An 18894-nucleotide genomic window follows, 5' to 3' on the forward strand; every position below is an offset into this window, starting at 1 on the left:
GGGGGGGTCCTGCTGGGGTGGCAGCGAGGCACTGCGCGCCCGGGTGCGGGCAGGGGGAAGCCGCTCTCGCTTCGCGATTGAAAGCGTGCTATTAGTGTGCCGCCGCTCTTGAAAATGGCTCAGCTGAAAGTAATTCAGTGTGGTAGCATCTGTATTTCACAGAATCATAGAACATGCTGAGTTGAAAAGGACCCACAAGGATCATCGAGTCCAACTCGTGGCCCTGCACAGGACACCCCAGAAGTCACACCATGTGCCTGAAAGCATTGTCCAAACGCTTGAACTCAGACAGGCGTGGTACTTGATGCTGGGGAGCCAATTCCACTGCCCAGCCACCCTCTGGGTGAAAAACCTTTTCCTGATAATCTAACCTGGCCTTGACACAGCTTCATGCCATTTCTGTTGTTATATTGTGCAACTAAGATACGAGATCATATTATAAAGATGCTTGTAGGTTTCTGGTCATTTCCATGGAGATGCACTAGGAATATAGAGGAGAAGAGAAATCCTCAAAAGCTGGTCCAAATTTTGAAAAAAACCGTAGCTCTTTCAGGTGGAAGGAAGCTGTTGTTTTGAGTCTGAGGCACATATAGCCAAAAGCATTCTGTGCTTCATGACAGCCTTTCTGGCGCTGGGGCTATAGCAGGACTGAGGAGGGCTGTAGTTAGGGAGAGCTCAACAACAGGAGAGGTGCAGGATTACTATGAAAATGTTTCTGCTTGTTCAAGGCCAGGAGTATGTAGGCCAAAACAATGCCACTTTCCTTGTAATGTAGTTTTGCTAACTTTACCTGACCCTGTATTTTTCCCCCTTGCTAAGAATTGTGGAGATTTAGCCCCACCTGTGTATTGTATTCTAAAAGAAACCTTGAAGCAGTCGATACAAAAGTCAGTCAGGTCTAGAAACCCTATATGGTAACATTTGTGAAGCTGACTGTTTAGTGAGGTGTGTTTGGATAGGAAAACTATTTTTCTAGAAGTTCTTATGACTGTATTTGATTGTATTGTACAAAGGAGCCTCTTGGTTCTGAGGAAGCCAAGCTATTTTTGATCTGGCTAGTAACATTGTATGAGCCAAGTATCACAGAACAAAAGAAAAGCTTTCTGCTTCAAGCTATAATTTGCTTATATTTGAGATTGGAGAAAGACTTGCAATTCAATATAGCTGGGAAGAATGTTCATTGTATGCAGATATTAAGATACTGACTTCTGTTGGGGCTGGTCTTTTTTTATTTTTCCTTTTTTTTCTTTTCCGATGTAGCAATTTCTGATGGCTAACAAGTTGGATACAGCAATGTGGATTTCCCGCTTGTTCACAGTCTACTGCTCAGCTTTATTTGTCCTGCCTCTTCTGGGGTATGTAGTGTAATATTGTAAAACAGCATTAAAATTTACAAACTAACTAGATTCCCTTTGCATAGAATTGTTTTTTCATGTAAGAGTAAATTGCTGTTACTCAGCTTACTTGGATGCTTTTTGTCAGAACAGCTTACAGATTTTAGATTGGTTTAAAACACTTGTAGATGTGTTTGGAAAATGTGTTGAGCAAATGTAAAGTAGTGGTAAATGCATGTTTTTATGTGTAAATGGAGTAATATATTGAGTTGTTTTACTTTAGGCACCTTCAGTAAAGTCAGTGTTAACCAGTTTTTGAGTTATTTTTTGGTAATAGTGGTTATGTACAATAATAGAAATAAATACTTTAGGTATTGTTCAGTTGTGATGCAATTCTCGAGGGTAGAAGACTTCTGAGCTTGGTTCACATGGTAACATCTCCTCTGATGATTTGCAGGTTGCATGAAGCAGCAAGCTTCTATCAGCGTGCCTTGCTGGCAAATGCTCTTACCAGTGCCCTCCGACTACACCAAAGGCTACCGCATTTCCAGCTTAGCAGGGCATTTCTGGCCCAGGCTTTGCTCGAGGACAGCTGCCATTACCTGTTGTACTCCCTTATCTTTGTGAATTCCTACCCTGTTACAAGTATCCTTTACTTGTGTCATCCTGCTAGTGTTTTTAAATATATTAGAAATCTGATTCTTTTAATCACCTTTGCCATTGTTTGAAAAACTAGTTTGAAATGTTTGCTATTCACAGAACATACTCTATGTAAAATATGAGAGGCTTATGTTGATTGATCCATATTCAGTTTAATAAGCTCTATAATTAGTGCACTGCATTCTCTGGCTGCTTAGATTTTCTTTTTTCAAGATTTAAGTTTGGTGGATTTTATGACCGCTCTCCAGTGATATTTGGAGAAGTTGGTAATTTTCATTTATTGCTGGTACAGGGTTTATACATGATTTCTCACTGTAGCAGACATTCATCATGTAGAGAGATAATTATTCAGTAGTAACTTTCTCAGATAAGTTATTAAACCAATAAAATCCGCAAAAAATTTGCTCCTGTGGATTGTCAAAGGTATCAAATGTCAGAGCTGACATTTCTTTATGCCACGCTATGTATGCTTAATGTCCTACTCCTAAAATCTTTCTGGCAGAGAAATGTCTACATTCTTGTTCTGTAAAATCTCAATGGCTGCCACCTGTGTGTTCCTTGGTAAAGAAATTAATTTTGTATCATCTTTTAACAAAAAATATGGCTACATGTATTTAAGAGGTTTTGAGTAGTAAGCTCACATGTACCTTCTGTGCAGAAAAAACGCATTTCTTTTTTCAGTAGAAACACACTGGTGTGTAATGGTGTGTGTTATACTTTTGCATGTTTGCAGATAGCCTTATTTTGAAGTTAATAAAAAGGCATAGCAAAGAGATGTAAGAAGCAAAAGGAAGAGCTATAAATATAGATTTTAGACTTACACATATCTTCATCCAGTATAGGTAATTCCAGCCAAACTCTTGCAAAGAGCCATCGAGCTATGACTTGTGTAGTATAAAATCACAGAGAAATGAAGCACTTGTAAAGTCTGTAATTTTCCTTATGGCTTGCTTCAGTGAGTATTTTTCCAGTTCTGCTGTTCTCTCTGCTTCATGCTGCCACATACACAAAGAAGGTTCTTGATGTAAGTATGATATGTATATATTACGATTAATACAGTTGGTATTCTTGGGGTTTATTAACAGGTTTAAGTTGCAGCTCTGGTTTGGTTTTCTTTGGTTTCACTAGAGGAATTAGAGTGAAACTGTAGTATAGAATCTCAGCACAGAGAATTTGAGAAGACTTTTCTGGGTTGGTTGGGTTTGGTGGTTTGTTTTTTTATTTTTTCCCCTTCTGTGGGATGATATGTTGGAGTTGACACTAATTATTTTTCTTCAAATGCTTTTCTTTGAGGGAAACAAAAGCTGTGGAACAGTTAAGTTGAAACTTTAGATGTGTCTTTTTCAAGCTAAACCATATCCTGAGAATTTTATTTTTCTATTTCAGTAGTAAAGTAACAAACTACAGGGTGAGACTAGCAAGCAAAATACTAGCCAGTTGGACTTGCTGCTCAATGCACTGCCTTGTGCATTTCAATGTAACTCCAGGCTTTGGTGTTCCTAACTGGGCTGTCTTGCTACCGTGGGCACTTCCTCCTAGTGGACTGAACAAGGCTCGTAGCCATCTCTGTGCAGTTGAACCTAAAATGGGTGGATGAGGGAATTGCAACACCTGATGCTTTTAGTTGAATTCTGTAAATTACGGAGTTCCAAGCCTGCAGTAGTTTTCCTTAGGATACTAATCTCAATACTGATGAAGTCTTAAAATGGGTGATATGAATGGGTGGTAAATGACAATTGTTTGTATTTTGTTTTCTCTGTGCTAATGAAGATAGGTGTAACTTGCAGGTTTTGTGTAAATCATGTTTTCTTATTTAAAGGCACGAAGTTCAAATAGTTTGCCCTTTTTGAGAAATCTCTTAGAGAAACTGGATGCTAATCAACAGAATATTCTAAAATTCATTGCTTGCAATGAAATTTTCCTGATGCCAGCTACAGTTTTTATGCTCTTCAGGTAAGAATTATGATAAATATTTAAATAATTAGCAACTTGCTACACAAGACTACTTTTTGCAAATGAGTTCTCTGTGGATCATAGTACTCCATTTGTATGGTTCTGCCTGACCAAGGCTTGAATTTCAAGTAAAATTTAGTTGATTCCTAGGCTTCTTAAGTTGGTGCATCCTGACATCAAAAAACATTCATTGTGATGCAACTGAGCACCAGAAAACCTTCCCTTTCATAGCATGGGTGATGAGTCACATGGAAGTTTTTCAGGCTTGAAACTTGAATTCGCCTACATTTCTGTCAGTATATTGTTCAGTAAGTTTAATTTTGGTTAGTTTAATACAACATTAAGATTTTCAGCTTCACTGAAAATGAACTCTTATTTTTTAAAATTAGATTCCTGAAATTTAAATGGCATGGAGTTTCATTATGCAAAAACTGTGCAAGCAGGAGCAGGTTGCATTCTCTCCTATGATGCTTCTGAGCAATGACCCTTCTGGGTTTTTTTTATTCCATTTGGTTTTGCCTGCTGTGTAGCCTGTTGAATTCATTTTAGGGATCTTGAACATATTGGAATCCTACTGAAGTTGTATAGGTATAATGACCTGCCAGTCTCTGAAGTTTGGGTCATCGCCTTTTAGTATTTGGAGGGGGAATACAGCCTTTGTTCTCTACAAGGTATAGCATACTGAGAGCATTTATCTTGAGTGGTCTCATAACCAGTAGAAGGGAGGCTTTATCTTCCTGGAAGTGGATAGGATGCATAATTTGTCTTTATCTTTTGTTATATCTGCTGAACATTTCAATGCTTCAGCCCTCAAGGATTGCATTTCATCTAAGACTACTTACCAGCTGACAGATACACTCTATCCAGTATCTGAAACTTTCAAGTGCTTTGAACTTAGTATAGCTTTTTTTTTTCTTTTGCCTCTCTGTGGAGAATGTAATATGAGACATGTTGCTACTTGGTATGTCATCTAGCAGATACTGAAGCTTGTAAAAAATCATATGCCAAATTTTAAAATAATTTAATTGTTAAATGCAGCTATTGCGAGATCTTGTTCTTTAAATGTTGTAGCATATTAAATTGTTTGTCAATACTGTACAGGTTTCAAGATTTCCTCTTTTGTCCCTCCTGTAGCTCACTTTCACTTTATATTTTTCTTCTGGGTAAAGATGCTGCTAATACTTGAAGGAGTTCTACTTCCTGGAGCCATCATGTTTAAATTCAAACAGAAATTTTAAATAATGTATTTAAAGTCACTAAAGTGATTTTAAATACATGCCCTAAGTCACTAAAACTTAGGGCATTTCTGTGCTTTGCTGTGTATGGTTTGTGTGCTGCGTTTTCACAGTTTCACAGCACAGCCATTTGAAACAGCAGTTTTGTGAAATACCAAAAACCGAATTTCACTGTAAGTGAAATAACTGGGTATTAGCTTGGCATTAAAGTCGCATTATACGTCTGTAATTGTCTGCAATGTGTTCTGAGAAGTTTTGCAAAAGATGCTAGAAATATGGCCCAGATATTCAAAGTGAAAAGGCTCACTGTAACTGGACTACTTGTGTCAGCCAGTTTTTGTGCTGGACCAACACACGTTTTCTTGCTGCGGAACACATCCACCACCATTCCTGTGATTCTTTGCACACCACCAGAAATGAGGCATATAAAAACACTTCATAAATATAAAATCAATACAAGAACAGCACTTCTTTAACTGCTTCATTGAGCAGTTTTATTCTGTAATGGAAGCTTCTGTATTTGTAAGTATATGGTTATGTACTTTTTCTTGTCAGGTCTAGATTTTCTGAACCAATGTGACCCAAATCTAGCTTTTCTTTGAGCCCAAGTAGTTTGCTTGCTTTTCTTAGAAAAAATCCTGGTATTGGTGTTTTGTTTTGGGGGGTTTTTTTGTCACTAGTAAGCTCTACTGAACTATTCTCTTTCAGTGGACAAGGGAGTCTGCTCCAGCCATTCATTTACTATAGGTTTCTTACATTACGCTACTCTTCTCGACGAAATCCATACTGTCGGTAAGTACTAAATTGATTTTGGAAGTTAGTGTTTAACTGCATAGTGCTTAGGCATTCAGAAACTTTTCATTCTAAAATGAATGCAGAACTCATAATACTACATCTGCAAATGGCAATTATAGAATGTGAAATACACCTGGATGTTAAATAAATCCCTGGCTGGTTAAAGGTTAGATTTTTTCACGTAAGTGGTCACAAAGGTACCACTATTCTTGAATGGGAGCTTTCAGAATGTGCTTGTGTAATTAAAAGTACACTTTGGAAGAAGGTCTTTCTTTTCAGAAAGATATCCTTATTTTTAGATCCTAGGTACATATGAGGCTAAGCCCATATATAAATAGGCACTTAAAAACTTGTGTAGTACTGGAAAAGAGAGAAGTTTTATTTTGAGAAAAAAATGCTGTGGATGATCTTAAACATGTTCATTACCTTCTGTAGTTGAATTCATAAATAAAGCTAATTATATTTTAAATAGGACCTTATTGTTTATGAAGTTGGTCAAGCCAATATTGTTGCTTTAGACTTTGAAATCATAAATATTTCTATGAGCGTTTTCTCAGGTGAGTGCTTTCTCAGAAGTTTTCTTATGACCATTACATAGCATAAGGTTTTGTGAACATACTTTCCAGTCTACTTGATCAGAAAATGGCTTGCTAAAGTGCCAAGAAAGTGGCTTTGGCTGCCATGGTATGCAAGGACAGGTCTGAGAATCTTAAGCTTAATTGTCTTCTATTGCCTATTTTTGCAAGAAATCAATTGTTCCATCCTACTACATATATTTATTTTTAACTAACACCAACATCATCGATGAAGTTGCTTTACTACTTTGGTATCTAAAAATAATTTAAGCTGTGCAATACTAAAATTGACTTTCAGTAGAACTAGTTTATCCAAAATGTTCTGCTGTCATTTTTTTTTGTTTTAAGGGAAACTGTTGATGTGGGTTTTATTTCTCATGCCTGTCGTCTTCTAGTTGCTTCTGCAGTGCAGGATTCTTGCATATTGGGAAGAAGTAGCACAAACACTTAATTGCCTCCCAACTCCTTACACTATTTGTGATAAAGCATTATTATTTTTTCTCTTTTTTTATAGTGCTTTTTATAGTCTTTATAGTATTTCTTTTTTTTTTCCTTTTGTTTATTTGCTTGAAGGTGGAGTTTCTCTGTTGTCTCTACTTCAGTAGCTTCCAGTCGAGGATGGATATAGAATTAGTTAAAATGTTAATGTTTAAAAATCAAGAATTCTGATGCTCTTGAAGATACTGCAGCACTGAATTGGTCCAAAGAATTTAACTTAAAATGTCTCTGTGTGTGTGTGTATGTGTGATGTTGAGAAAGGAAGTGAATTAAAAAGATATATGTAGATAATACTTCTGAAAAATGCTGTAGGATTTTAAAACTGTCTTTAAATCTGATTTTTCAGGACTCTCTTCACCGAGCTCAGGATTGTTGTTGAACACTTAATAATGAAGCCCTCGTGCCCTGTTTTTATAAGAAGACTATGCCTCAGCGGCATTTCCTTTATAAGCAGATTGGCACCAACTGTTGCATAGCCAAATTCAGGCACTTGTGTTTTGTGAACATTTGAGCAGCTGGCACTTCTGCTGATGATTGGAAATTCCTGGTTTTACACTGGTCTCACTCCAGGCTGTATAAGAATACATATATGCTTTTCTTGGAAATAATACGAAATTTAGCATATCAAAAACAAACAATAGAAACTTAAAATTACTGTGCTGTATTGTTAATTGATAAAAAAAGTAGCTGCATCCTACCTAGAACGTGCCCAATCATACAAGTTTGTTGTTTTGCTTTATTTTTTAAATCAAGGATTGTTTGAGATTGATTGAAACTTCTTGTAAGAGATCTGTGCTCACTAGGTTTATGTTAGTTGGAACTAACTTTAGCTACTTCAGGATGTTTCCAGTGGATAGCAGTTGATACACATACCTATGCAGTACACTTTGGACAGTATACTTCTGCTTACAAAATGTATATGTAGAACTATTTTGTCCAATTTATACTCAGTATAGAAATACAGCCCACTTTGAAGTTAACACAAGGGAAGAAAATCTATCAAGCTGACAGAGATAACACTTTTTGTGAAGGAGAGGCTATTTTTATTAATAATACTTAAAAAGAACTCTCCCACATTTCTACCTTGTGACATAATCTTACCTTACACTGTTGGAAGAAATACCAAGACTGATCACAGAAAACTGTGCAGTTTTCTTGTCGTAACAAGTTGTTTTACCAAGCCAAACTGTTGACCTGTAGGATTTTCAAAGATGCAATGCTTAAACTTTAACCATGTCTCAAATGAACTGATCAATGTAAATGAAGTAACTTTCGCAGAGTCATTGCAGATTGGTTCTTGTGTCCACACAAATGTGAGACTGCAGTAATTCAAGCTTTTTAGAAAATTAATCTGTAGTTAGCTCTATATAAATTGTTATTCCAGTTTCTGAGACCCTCATTGTGATGGGAAATTTGCATAAAGAATTGTACCTGTTTAGGCAGCTTCTGAAACAAATGGGTGTAGGATTTCTTGGCATAAATCCATCTGATGACTATGGAAGTGAATATTAAATTAAGTGCATAGATTAATTACATTGATGATGCATTCACCCAGCAGCTGAAGGATAGGTTATGAAAAAATAATACTATCTGTCTGAACACAACTTCTTTCCAGAAATTCAAGGCAAAATATTTGCCAGATTTTCTGTAGTTAGTGTTAGTATTCTAACTGCATAAAGTTAAGGGGCTTTCATTGGCCTTTTGTAAACTTCTGTAGTACTGAACTTAACTATTCTTCCATGGTCAGAGAAACCTTACGTGAAACTCTTTCAAAAACAGTCTTGAAGCAAAGTATTTTCCTGTAACTGTTGAGTTATTTTGATTGCGATGTGAATATCATTCTGACTTTCCAGTTGTATTAGTTTTTAGATCAGAGCCATGTATTTATAAACTTATTTCATTTTTTTTCTCAACCTCTTGGTACTGTTGAACCAGTTGGTAATTGAATATGATATTCTTTGACTACTTGTCTTGCTCTCTGAACATTATTAGCTATTTATAGAATACTTGCACACTGCAGAAGCAACTGCATGCAGTTAATGCTCTACAGCTGCTAAAGACTTGCAATGAGATTGATTATATGTATATCCTGTAATTTGAGGATTTTATAAAAACTAAAATTTCTACTGCAATAAAAGGAGTGTTAAATGTAACTTGCTAGGCTTTTCAGGCTCATTGTCTCTCTTAACACAACTTACTGATGCTTGAACCTGGAAGTTGAGCAGAATGCTGTCCTGTGTGTATGTGTGCATGTTCTTATATTCCCAGTGCTGCTCCTGAATTGGGATATAATGTCTTGTGCATTTCTAAATTATTTTATAGGGAATTTTTGCCTTCTGAGGTGCAAAAATTTATGACCCTTTCCTTCAAAATCTAACCCAAGAATGAGCACTGCAACAATGGTATCTAATCAGAGAAAAAAATCCAGACTTACTTATTACCGTTTCAGTTCCTCAGCATGATTCTAGACCTTCTGTCATGTTGCATGATGTGTTTTTTGAATGGTGACATCAGACTCTCTTCAGCTGTTTGCACCACTGCGATTTAAAAGTTAATTTGGTCATCTAAGTTGATCCCCCACACTGGGAGTGGAAGGCAAATAAATCTGTAATTACTGTAAGCAAAACAACATATTACTTCTGAGCAAATTTTTGTGGTCTGACTGCTGTTACAGGTGCATTCTCCTGTTCCTTAATTGTATGATGTTATTAAATTAGAGACGAGTCTAAACTGGATCCAGTGTAATGCAGCTGTAACTGAAGGATGCTAAGTAGAGATCCAACTCAATGAATGCCGGAGAAGGATTAAAAGGAGTAAGTGAATGACAATGCTGTGAGTAAAGAGTTGGAAGACAGTACTATGAAGTAGAACTTATGTGTGGATACTGAATTTAACTCTATTAAGTCTTGAAAATGGACCAAGAGGAGGAAATTTCATAAATGGGATTTGATTTGATTTGATTTGGCCAGTAGTATATTCTTGACTTTGTGAGGAGTTGCTTGACAAATGAGCAGCTTGTGGCCTGGTAAAACTTACTTCTCTGATATGCCGAGAAAACATGGAACAATGTTGTAAGAATAATGTTCAAACCAAATAAATAGGGTAACTGACCTGTGCACTGCATCAACTTTGATTTTTACTGTAGCCTTTCAGCTGCCTAAGTGATAACACTGAGTTTCCTCAATGCCAGCAAAAACATTCTGTCCTTGAGCCTGGTTCCTCACCACAGTTTGTGACTGTTTCTATTCTAATTATTAAATTAAACATAAAATTCTGGTTGTATCCTGATAGCTTGAGGTTTTTTTGGTGAAGAGAGCTGTATGTTCATGCTGCTATGCTGTCAACAGCTACCTGTGGTGCAGAGGCTGTGACAGAAGTCTGTGATTGTAGAGAAATTTTGCAACTGAGCATAAAGTGCCTGCCAACCCCAAACTGAAGCAGATGAGTTTTTGTATTACTGAAAGGTACCTAATGTGATAACTGTTTCCACTGGTATACATCACACTGCTCATTGCTTTTTGTCAGCTTTCATAGGTTAAGTGCTGTTGCATAGATTGTGTGGGTAGCCCAATCCTTTGCTCTGTACAAGCTTTCTGTAGAAGTGATACTTCAATATAACACTTGTCTGTTTTCATCTGTAGGTAAGGTATCAGGAGCCATTGAGTCTGTTGGAGTAGCTAATGCCAGTTGGGATTTCTTACGTAAAAGTAACTCACCAATATATCCATCCTCTCCTTTATTGCCTTTTATTTAATTTTATACATTTATTGTGATTTCTGTGCTGTCAGTTTTATGTTTTGCTCCTTTCTTTGATGGGTGTTTAAGTGGAGCAGTATCTGTTAATGTCTCAAGGATTTAAATAAAAATTATTATAATTATGAGCCACTATTTCTTCCAACAGTTTTTGAGCTGCTAACTATGTATGTGATAGTACTGTCCAAACAAATAATGTAGCCAGTTATTTTGTACAGTCTGTGTCAGACCCTTTTATTGTTAGGCACCTGTATTGCAACCTTTGCTGTACAGATGCTATGTTTATTAAGGAAGTTATTTTACAGACAGGAATAGAGACATGGAAGGAAAGAGCGCTTGCCTGAGAGGATGTAAGAGTTCTGGCAGAGCAGGAAATAGAAAAAAGAGAGTTGGACAAGTGCCCAGAGGAAACTGGTTTGTTTCTACTCCACATATGACTTGTTAGTCCTGCTCCTAAAATTATACTAACTGTAGGCTTAAATACTTTAAAGGTACTGTACCTTACATTGCTCAGATTAAGGGTAAAGAAGACCATTGCGCTAGAACACCATGTTCTTTTAAAGTGGTTTCAAAAATTGATTATCATGTGCAATGCTACGTGTGGCCCTTGTATCATCATCTCTGACAAAAAATCATGCAGCAGAGTAAGATCCCAAGCACTTAAGGTACTAGATGGTAGTAGGGTATGCTAATCTTTTTAAATTGTCTATAATTTTTAATTGCTGTGGTACACCTATTTGTCGTTAAACTATATAGACACTGAAATTGGTTAGTGTATCTTTGTATTGTAACTTATATAGTGCTATAATTTTCTTAAAGTCACAGGAACAGTCAGGCCTTGCTGTTTTAAATTGCCTTTTAAGGACAGAACCTCAAGCAATCCTTTATTTCAAAGATGGAAAGATATCAGTATGGATAATGTAATAGAATTTAATCTTAAATGTGAATTCAAAAATCTTTTTCATAAAAGCTCAGCATTACTTATTAACTTCTCTGCAGAAGCTAGCTCTGTGATAATGGCAGATGTTGTGCAGGTAAGGGAGTTTCATTGCTTAGTTCTGTGCCATCCAGCTGGTATAAACTTTTAAAATTAATTGAAAAATTCATCTTTTACTTGTATTCAAGGACTGAGGCACAAAATGCTAATGTAAGGGCTCAGAGGGGAAATACAGTTCTCCTGCATATTTGAGAAAATGTGAAGCCCTTTCAAGAAAATCTAATAAACATAATAATCGCAGGCTGCTGACACTAAGGAAAAAGCACCTCATTCGCTCTTTCTTTTATGCAGCAATTTACTGGTCCCTACTGATTTTCAAATTGGATCACTGCAGTAAATCATCCATACCAGTACCTGTGAAAGAAAGCACTGGGATCCATATTTGTTCAGTGCTGTGCTTAAATCAGCAAGAATGATAAATTTGATGGTATGAAATTGGAAATACCAAGGGCTTCTCTCAGTGAATGAGCAAGTATCTCCATTTGTAATTTATTGTGACCCTTCTTCACAGTATGTGCTTTGTATGTCAAATATTTTGTATGTCAAGTATTTGTATTTCAAATACTTTGAAACAAATTAAATAGTTTTCTGTATTGATACCTATTGTTTTGTTGATGTTCTTGAAATCAGATTGTGTATTTTTTCTGGATTTTAACTATTACTAGGGTGTGTTGCAAAACAGCACTTAAATAAGTTCCAATCTCTGAGTCAATTTGAGTTAGTGACCAACAGCTTTGTGTTAAATGTTCAAGGTGCATGTTGGGTGTTTGTTTTTTGTGTATGTGTTTAGAATAGTGCAAGATGCAGTGAGCTACTGCAGCACCTCATTTACTTTTTCTAGAGAAACAGGAAGATTAAGGTGTATATCAAAACAGAAAAAAGAGCTGATTCCTGTCTTTAATTCATTGGAACTACTCTGCTTTATATCTGGCATAGGTAATTCCAAGTCCTGTGGAAGAAAGTCTACCTGTGTGCCCAGTTTACTGCCATGTTTTCAGTGCAGGTGTTAATAGAGAAAGTTGTACACCTGTGTTTTGGCAAAATTCCTGTCTTTTAATTTTAGAATAGGTTACTTTGTGACTATGATTACATCCTACTACCTAAGTAGGTGCCACTGCTGAACTGAAAATGAGTCGTGGTTACTGCTGAATTACTTGGAATTTTTGTCAGGATAATAATAATTTGTTTTGCAATTACTAAGCAAAACTGTGAACCACTGTTTTTAATAATGTGACCCTGTTATCCTCTTCTTGTGGGCTAGGTGTAGCTCATTGGTGATGGCACAGTTAGTAGCCGACTTCTGTTCAACCCAAGTGCCAATCAGATGGGCTTTATTCTACCACACCAGGCTACCACCGTACAGCTGGGCTTTTGTAAAAGCAGTAGTATGGATTGTATTTTGAGGAGCCATGAAAGACTTTGTTCTTACTTTAAATTGATTTGAGTTCATCTCTATCACAGCTTCCATGTGTCTGACCATGAAAACTTGCTTGTGAGGTGAGTGAAGTGTTGGAACAGTCCAGACTCTTGCCTGGCTTGGGGAAACTGCTTTCCTGGAACAAATGCAGATCATGGTATTTTCATTTGCTATACGTGTTCCTATGAATATTTGCTCATGTTCCTTTGCCAGTGTTAAAAGCAGGAGTATATTAGATGAAGATGATGCATTAGTTAGTTGAGATATTTCACAGGAAAATTAAGCTGAAAATCAGAAACTGTAAAAGATGCAGGACTAGATTATTTGCAGGGTTTAAAGCAGTATCAACTGTAGTTTTCATGAAGGTGGAAATGCAATAGAAAAGGAAGGAAGAAGAATGGGGAGAAAAATAATGAGAACACAGAAAATCCCAGAATCATAGAATATGCTGAATTGGAAGGGACCAATCAGGATCGGCAAGTCTGACTCCTGGCCCTATGCAGGACACTCCAAGAGTCACACAGTTCTGTGATAAAAAGATGTCTGGAAATCCTGCTGTGTGCTCTGTTGCTTTCACAAGCCCCAGTTCACCATTCATGGTTTTATGCCATCAGTATCCTCTGGATAGTACTTAAGTTTTCATGCTGTAAATTATGTATAATTTATTCTCCATAAAAATTAAAATACAATTGAAATAGCCACATGGTACAGGAGATGACAGTCTAATTTTGGTTTACTTAAAATAGAAAACAGCTGCAGTGGAATTATGTGTTCTCTATTATGTTTGAAGCTTCTGTAGTGAAACAGTAAAGAAAGAAATGCTCTGGGCTTGGTTTTTTTTTTTTTCTTGGCAATCCGGGGGAAGACCTGGTACATACAACTCATGAGGTTTTGTCCTGATGAATGTTTGCATAGAACAAGATATTTGTAACTTAGTATTTTAATATTTTTGGATTTAATTTTTTTTAATCTGGAAAAGATGACCAAACAGATGTCTGTGTATTACAATCCCTTTCAACATACTTTCTGCTATTACAACTTCAGTTAGGTTCTGACTAAAGCACAACAAAAATAATTGAAATAAATGAATCCTTTCAGTGTTAAAGTATAAATCAAAGCCATTAATGAAAAGTTTTTTGTAATGGCAGATGGAAATCCGAGGTTGATTTTCTGAATTTTCATATGTCTAGTGGCATTTTCAGTTGTGTAACTGTATAATACAGAGAAATATTGAAGCCTTAGAAAACTACAGGTACAGCAACAAGCATCAAGTTCAGCATGCATGTGTTTGAGCATCCAATGGCTCTATTCACATTTCTAATTATCTCAGATTTTTTAACATCACACTGAGGCAGAGGTAAGACATTCAGGTGCACCAGTGTGTATGTACTGTGAATGGATGTGTATGTATACTTATATCACTAGATACATGACTAAATAAAATGTAATACTTTGAGGGTTTTTCCTCCTTTTTGGAAGTGTTAATATACTTTGCACTTCATGATGAATCAGCCTCTTCCTGTCCTCTGGTGGCCTTCTCTCTCTGCAGAATGTTACACATTTGTAAGGGAAATAGTTGTTAAAGAAGTTTCTTGCACTGCACAGGTGCTTCTAATACACTGCCCTTATGCACTTCAAAAGTACTAATTGAGCTTATTTCACATTATTGTAATTTTTTTTTCTTACAAGCAAAAGAATCAAGCTGCTTTTAAGCTGGTCCTTGCTTGGTTCATGTAAGAAATTATAGAACAAGTGGAGTAGCAAGAGACTGAACCTGATGATGCAAGAAGCTTCCTCCAGACCTGTGTTCTTATGCATGTCTGTATATTACTGTAAAGAATGAGTACTTGTTTCAGTATTTTATGTGTTATGTACCTAGTATTGTTTTTAAGAATTTTAAACTAGCTTTCTGCTTTTGGGTGAAGGTAAGTGCTGCTAACCTTAAGAGTTCTTTTTCCTTACTCAGAGGCTGGAAATTCTATTTAATTATATGATTTGTCCATTTGAAATGAAATGGAATTCTTCCTCCGTGTGCTAATTTTATTCCAAACTACTGACCTCTAGTGGCTGATTTGCAACTATGAAGCTAAAAGTTTTAGTAATGTAATGTGCTCGTCCTGAGTATTGGCTACAGGAAAGTAACTTTCCGTTTAAATTTCTCAGGAGAATAATGCCTCTTCATGATTTATTGTCCTTTGGCAGTCACTATCTGCTGCTGCTGCTGCTGCTGGGTTTGAAACGGCTTGTTGAGCACTGCTGCCCCCAGTTCAAGAAACTGCAGATGACTGCCGATGTTTAGGTGAATGAACTGCATGTGAATAACTGAAAACACTTATCCGTTGCTGGAAATGAAAATATTTACTTTTAGTTTATGTAAATCTTTGACCCAATGACCATGAAATAGCTTTACAGACCTGTGACTCAGAGTGGTGTTATGCAGCTTCTGAAGATTCACCATTCTGTGCTTTGGAAGAGTCATTCTCCTCATGCACCTGCCCACCACAAAATATTGTCTCATTTTCTGTGAATTTAAATGTTTTGCCTGAAAAACTTAGAGGTTATTTGGTATCACTGGACACTTCATTTATTCACATATTTTTTGTACTACTGGTATGTAGCTGCTTGTGTTAACCGTATATGTGTCATAAAAGGTACAAAAATCAAAAGTCTTTCCCTTTTCCCTTCTTTCCTCTTGTTACGCTCTGTGAGAGACCCACAAGGCAGGATATGATGGGAATCCTAAAGAGTAATTTAAACTATATTAAGTCAATACCATCAGCTCTTCCTGTGGATCTGGGGACATGGCAAGTCTCTCTCCACTGTATGAACTTGAATATTTAATGAATTTCAAATTTAAAAATATTCAAATTGGCTTTATATTACTTCATTTTTCATACAAGGAACACTAAAATCATTCATTTCTTATTAGCCTTTACATATCACAGATTTCTTGCTAGGCAGTAATATTGCAGAATTTCATCATGATGGACTGTTGTAGCTTGAGTAATACAGTCAGTTACTGAGTTATTTTAAATAAACAGGAATAAGGAAAAAAGTTTTCAAAGGTCTGTATTTCAATCCAGTCACCTGGCTTTCTTGATCTGCAAGCAGTTCTATGTAAACTTTTCAAGTGTCTCCATAAAACAGGTTGTAGCCATAGTCCCTGTTCTTCCTGAAGACCTCGTAAGGCAACTTAACCTTATAATTTTTTATAGGCAAGGTAATATGCTGTATAAAAAAGGGTTCTAGAGTTTTTGCAAAAGGAGGCCTGAGGAAATGACTCTGACGTGGTAGCAAGTCTCCCCCTCTTATGAGCGACATACCAAGATCTTGACACAATTGGTACATGAGTAACCTCTGTCCCCTAGACAGAGGTTGAGATGGCACAAAAGCCCATGTACAAGCATGGTATATGGAAATAATATTTTCTTATCAGTTTAGCATTTAGCAACTTGAATGTGAATGAGACTTCTTTTTTTTTTTTCCTAGGTTGATTTTATGAAATACAGGCTTAAAGTAGTCATTGAATAACCCTCATTCAAAATTAAACCTCAGAATGCAATTCCAGCTATATTGATTGAAAACAAGATCTCACAGATTTGCTGTATATAGTACTCTTTGCCACAGAGAAAAAGTTGTTAAATGCAGTTTGGATGTCCTGAAATACCATATCATTTAGGATTTTTCTCTGTTCATTGCTAGTGATTGATAACTCATAAATTGAGATGCTCATAAATACAGTTGATTTTTTTTCTTAGGATGCTGCAGCTGCATGCCAGGAGTCTTGGTAATTCATTATCAATTGCTTTATGTTCTTGGCTATTCCACACAGAATAGGCTGTTATTGACGCTCTTTTACTTGCTCTTTGTCTCCATCAGTTTTCAGTGTTTGCCAATATAAAGGGTCATGCACAGTAGCTGATTGTGTAAATCCTGGTTGATCACCACACTGTTGGTATCTATTAATCTGTCTATGCTATTCCAGTTGTATTATTTTCCTTCTTGTTTCATATTTACAATACCAAAACCAGAGAAAGCAAATTCAGTAACTTTCAGATGGATAAAAGAATATTAAATAGTTAGTGGTTCCATTTGGTTTTAGAGAGGAAATGATAAACCTAAACTTAGCATCTCTTCTAGAGCATAGCAATGAGTCTTCAGAAATTACAAATGTTTCAAGAATTTCTATATGCTTTCAAACATCTTTATGTAGGGGAAAAAAAATAGGGAACTCTCAACCTCCTCTTTATTTTTGTTTTTTACTTAGGCTGTTGACAAAATAACCAGCAAAACATGTATCAGCTGCATGTTAGACTCCATCTGAAATTGGTGAAGTGACCTCACCTGTGCTACTTTACAACCTGCAGTCAGTTTAGTATTTAATTCCAGTGCTGTACATCTGGTACTTAATGATACAGCATCTGTTGCAATACTCCTGATTCATTTGGTATGGCTGCAGTTGTACTACTGGGAAGATGAGTGTTAATTATTCTGTGGAAGTATTTTACTTCAATCTGTCTCCCCTGGGCTTCTAGGAAAATTTGTTTTGGCAATGTTACTAGGTAGCTGGTAAAGACGTGCCAGTAAACTTTGTTCAAAATGTAATTATGTGTGTTAAAGACAGGCACTGTAATAACTCTCCTCAGTGATCAAATGCTTTGTGGATTATCAGGTACAATAATTATCCAAATTCCCTGTCAAGCTAACTTCTGGTGAGCTCCCATGTTCCTCCCAGTGTGCAAATGAAGGCAAGGAAGCCTGAGACTTTCTCAGTCATGTAAACCAATATCAAAGCTATACTGGAAAAAAACTTTTTAAATAAAAGAGTATAATACAGTGCCAGTGGGACTGATTACAGGCATGTGATCCAGGCTGTAGGTGAGCAGGGCAGGAGGTGTCACAGCTGGGCACGGGCAGCCCTTAAAACCCTAGAGCACAGGGTCAGCCACATGGCACTCTCCCTGGAGAAAGACATCATTTTAAATCCTGTTTTAAGCACTGATCTGGGAAGGGCATTTTAGGTGATGGCTTAGGCTAGGGGGAGCACATTTTCATATAGAAATAATGCAAACAGATTCAGTGTACGTGCTTTAATGTTACCTATGTCCAGGGAAAGGCAATGAAGCTGGTTAAGGGTCTGGACCACAGGTCTTCTGGGAAGTGGCTGAGGGAGCTGGGGCTATTTATCCTGGAGAAAAGGACGCTCAGGGGAGACCATATCACTCTCTACAACTGCCTGAAAGGAGGCTGTAGCCAGGTGAAGTCAGCCTCTTCTCCCAGGTAAGTGACAGGATGAGAATCACAGAATAACGAGGTTGGAAGAGACTGCCAAGATGCAGTCTGAAGCTGCGCCAGGGAAAGCTTAGATTGGACATTAGGAAGAATTTCTCCATAGAAAGGGTCATTAGACATTGGAACAGGCTGCCCCGGGAAATGGTGGGAGTCACCATCCTGGAGGTGTTTAACGAAAGACTGCATGTGGCTCTTAGTGCCATGGGCTAGTTGACAAGCTGGTGTTCGGTCGTAGGCTGAACTCGATGATCTCAGAGATCTTTTCAACCTAATTATTTCTGTGACCCTATTGATAAGATGTCTAATGTGCTTTCACGTCTGCTAACAAATCTAACGCGCGTACCTTTGTTACACGTGCCCACCCGTATGCCCTCCACCAGGCACT

The 18894-nt window shown here is 36.9% G+C and overlaps 1 protein-coding gene across 1 annotated transcript; it reads left to right on the top strand.

Moving 5' to 3' along the window:
- The first annotated feature begins 1228 nt into the window (after window positions 1-1228).
- On the top strand, window positions 1229-12397 carry TMEM33 (transmembrane protein 33). Its single transcript, XM_008641398.2, has 6 exons — window positions 1229-1355; window positions 1792-1979; window positions 2951-3018; window positions 3814-3947; window positions 5891-5974; window positions 7397-12397. The coding sequence occupies exons 1-6, from the start codon at window positions 1270-1272 to the stop codon at window positions 7524-7526; spliced, it is 690 nt and encodes a 229-aa protein (XP_008639620.1). The 5' UTR covers window positions 1229-1269; the 3' UTR covers window positions 7527-12397.
- The last annotated feature ends 6497 nt before the right edge of the window (window positions 12398-18894 follow it).

This window comes from Corvus brachyrhynchos, unplaced genomic scaffold (assembly GCF_000691975.1).
Source record: "Corvus brachyrhynchos isolate BGI_N302 unplaced genomic scaffold, ASM69197v1 scaffold17, whole genome shotgun sequence".
Classification (NCBI taxonomy): Eukaryota; Metazoa; Chordata; class Aves; order Passeriformes; family Corvidae; genus Corvus; species Corvus brachyrhynchos.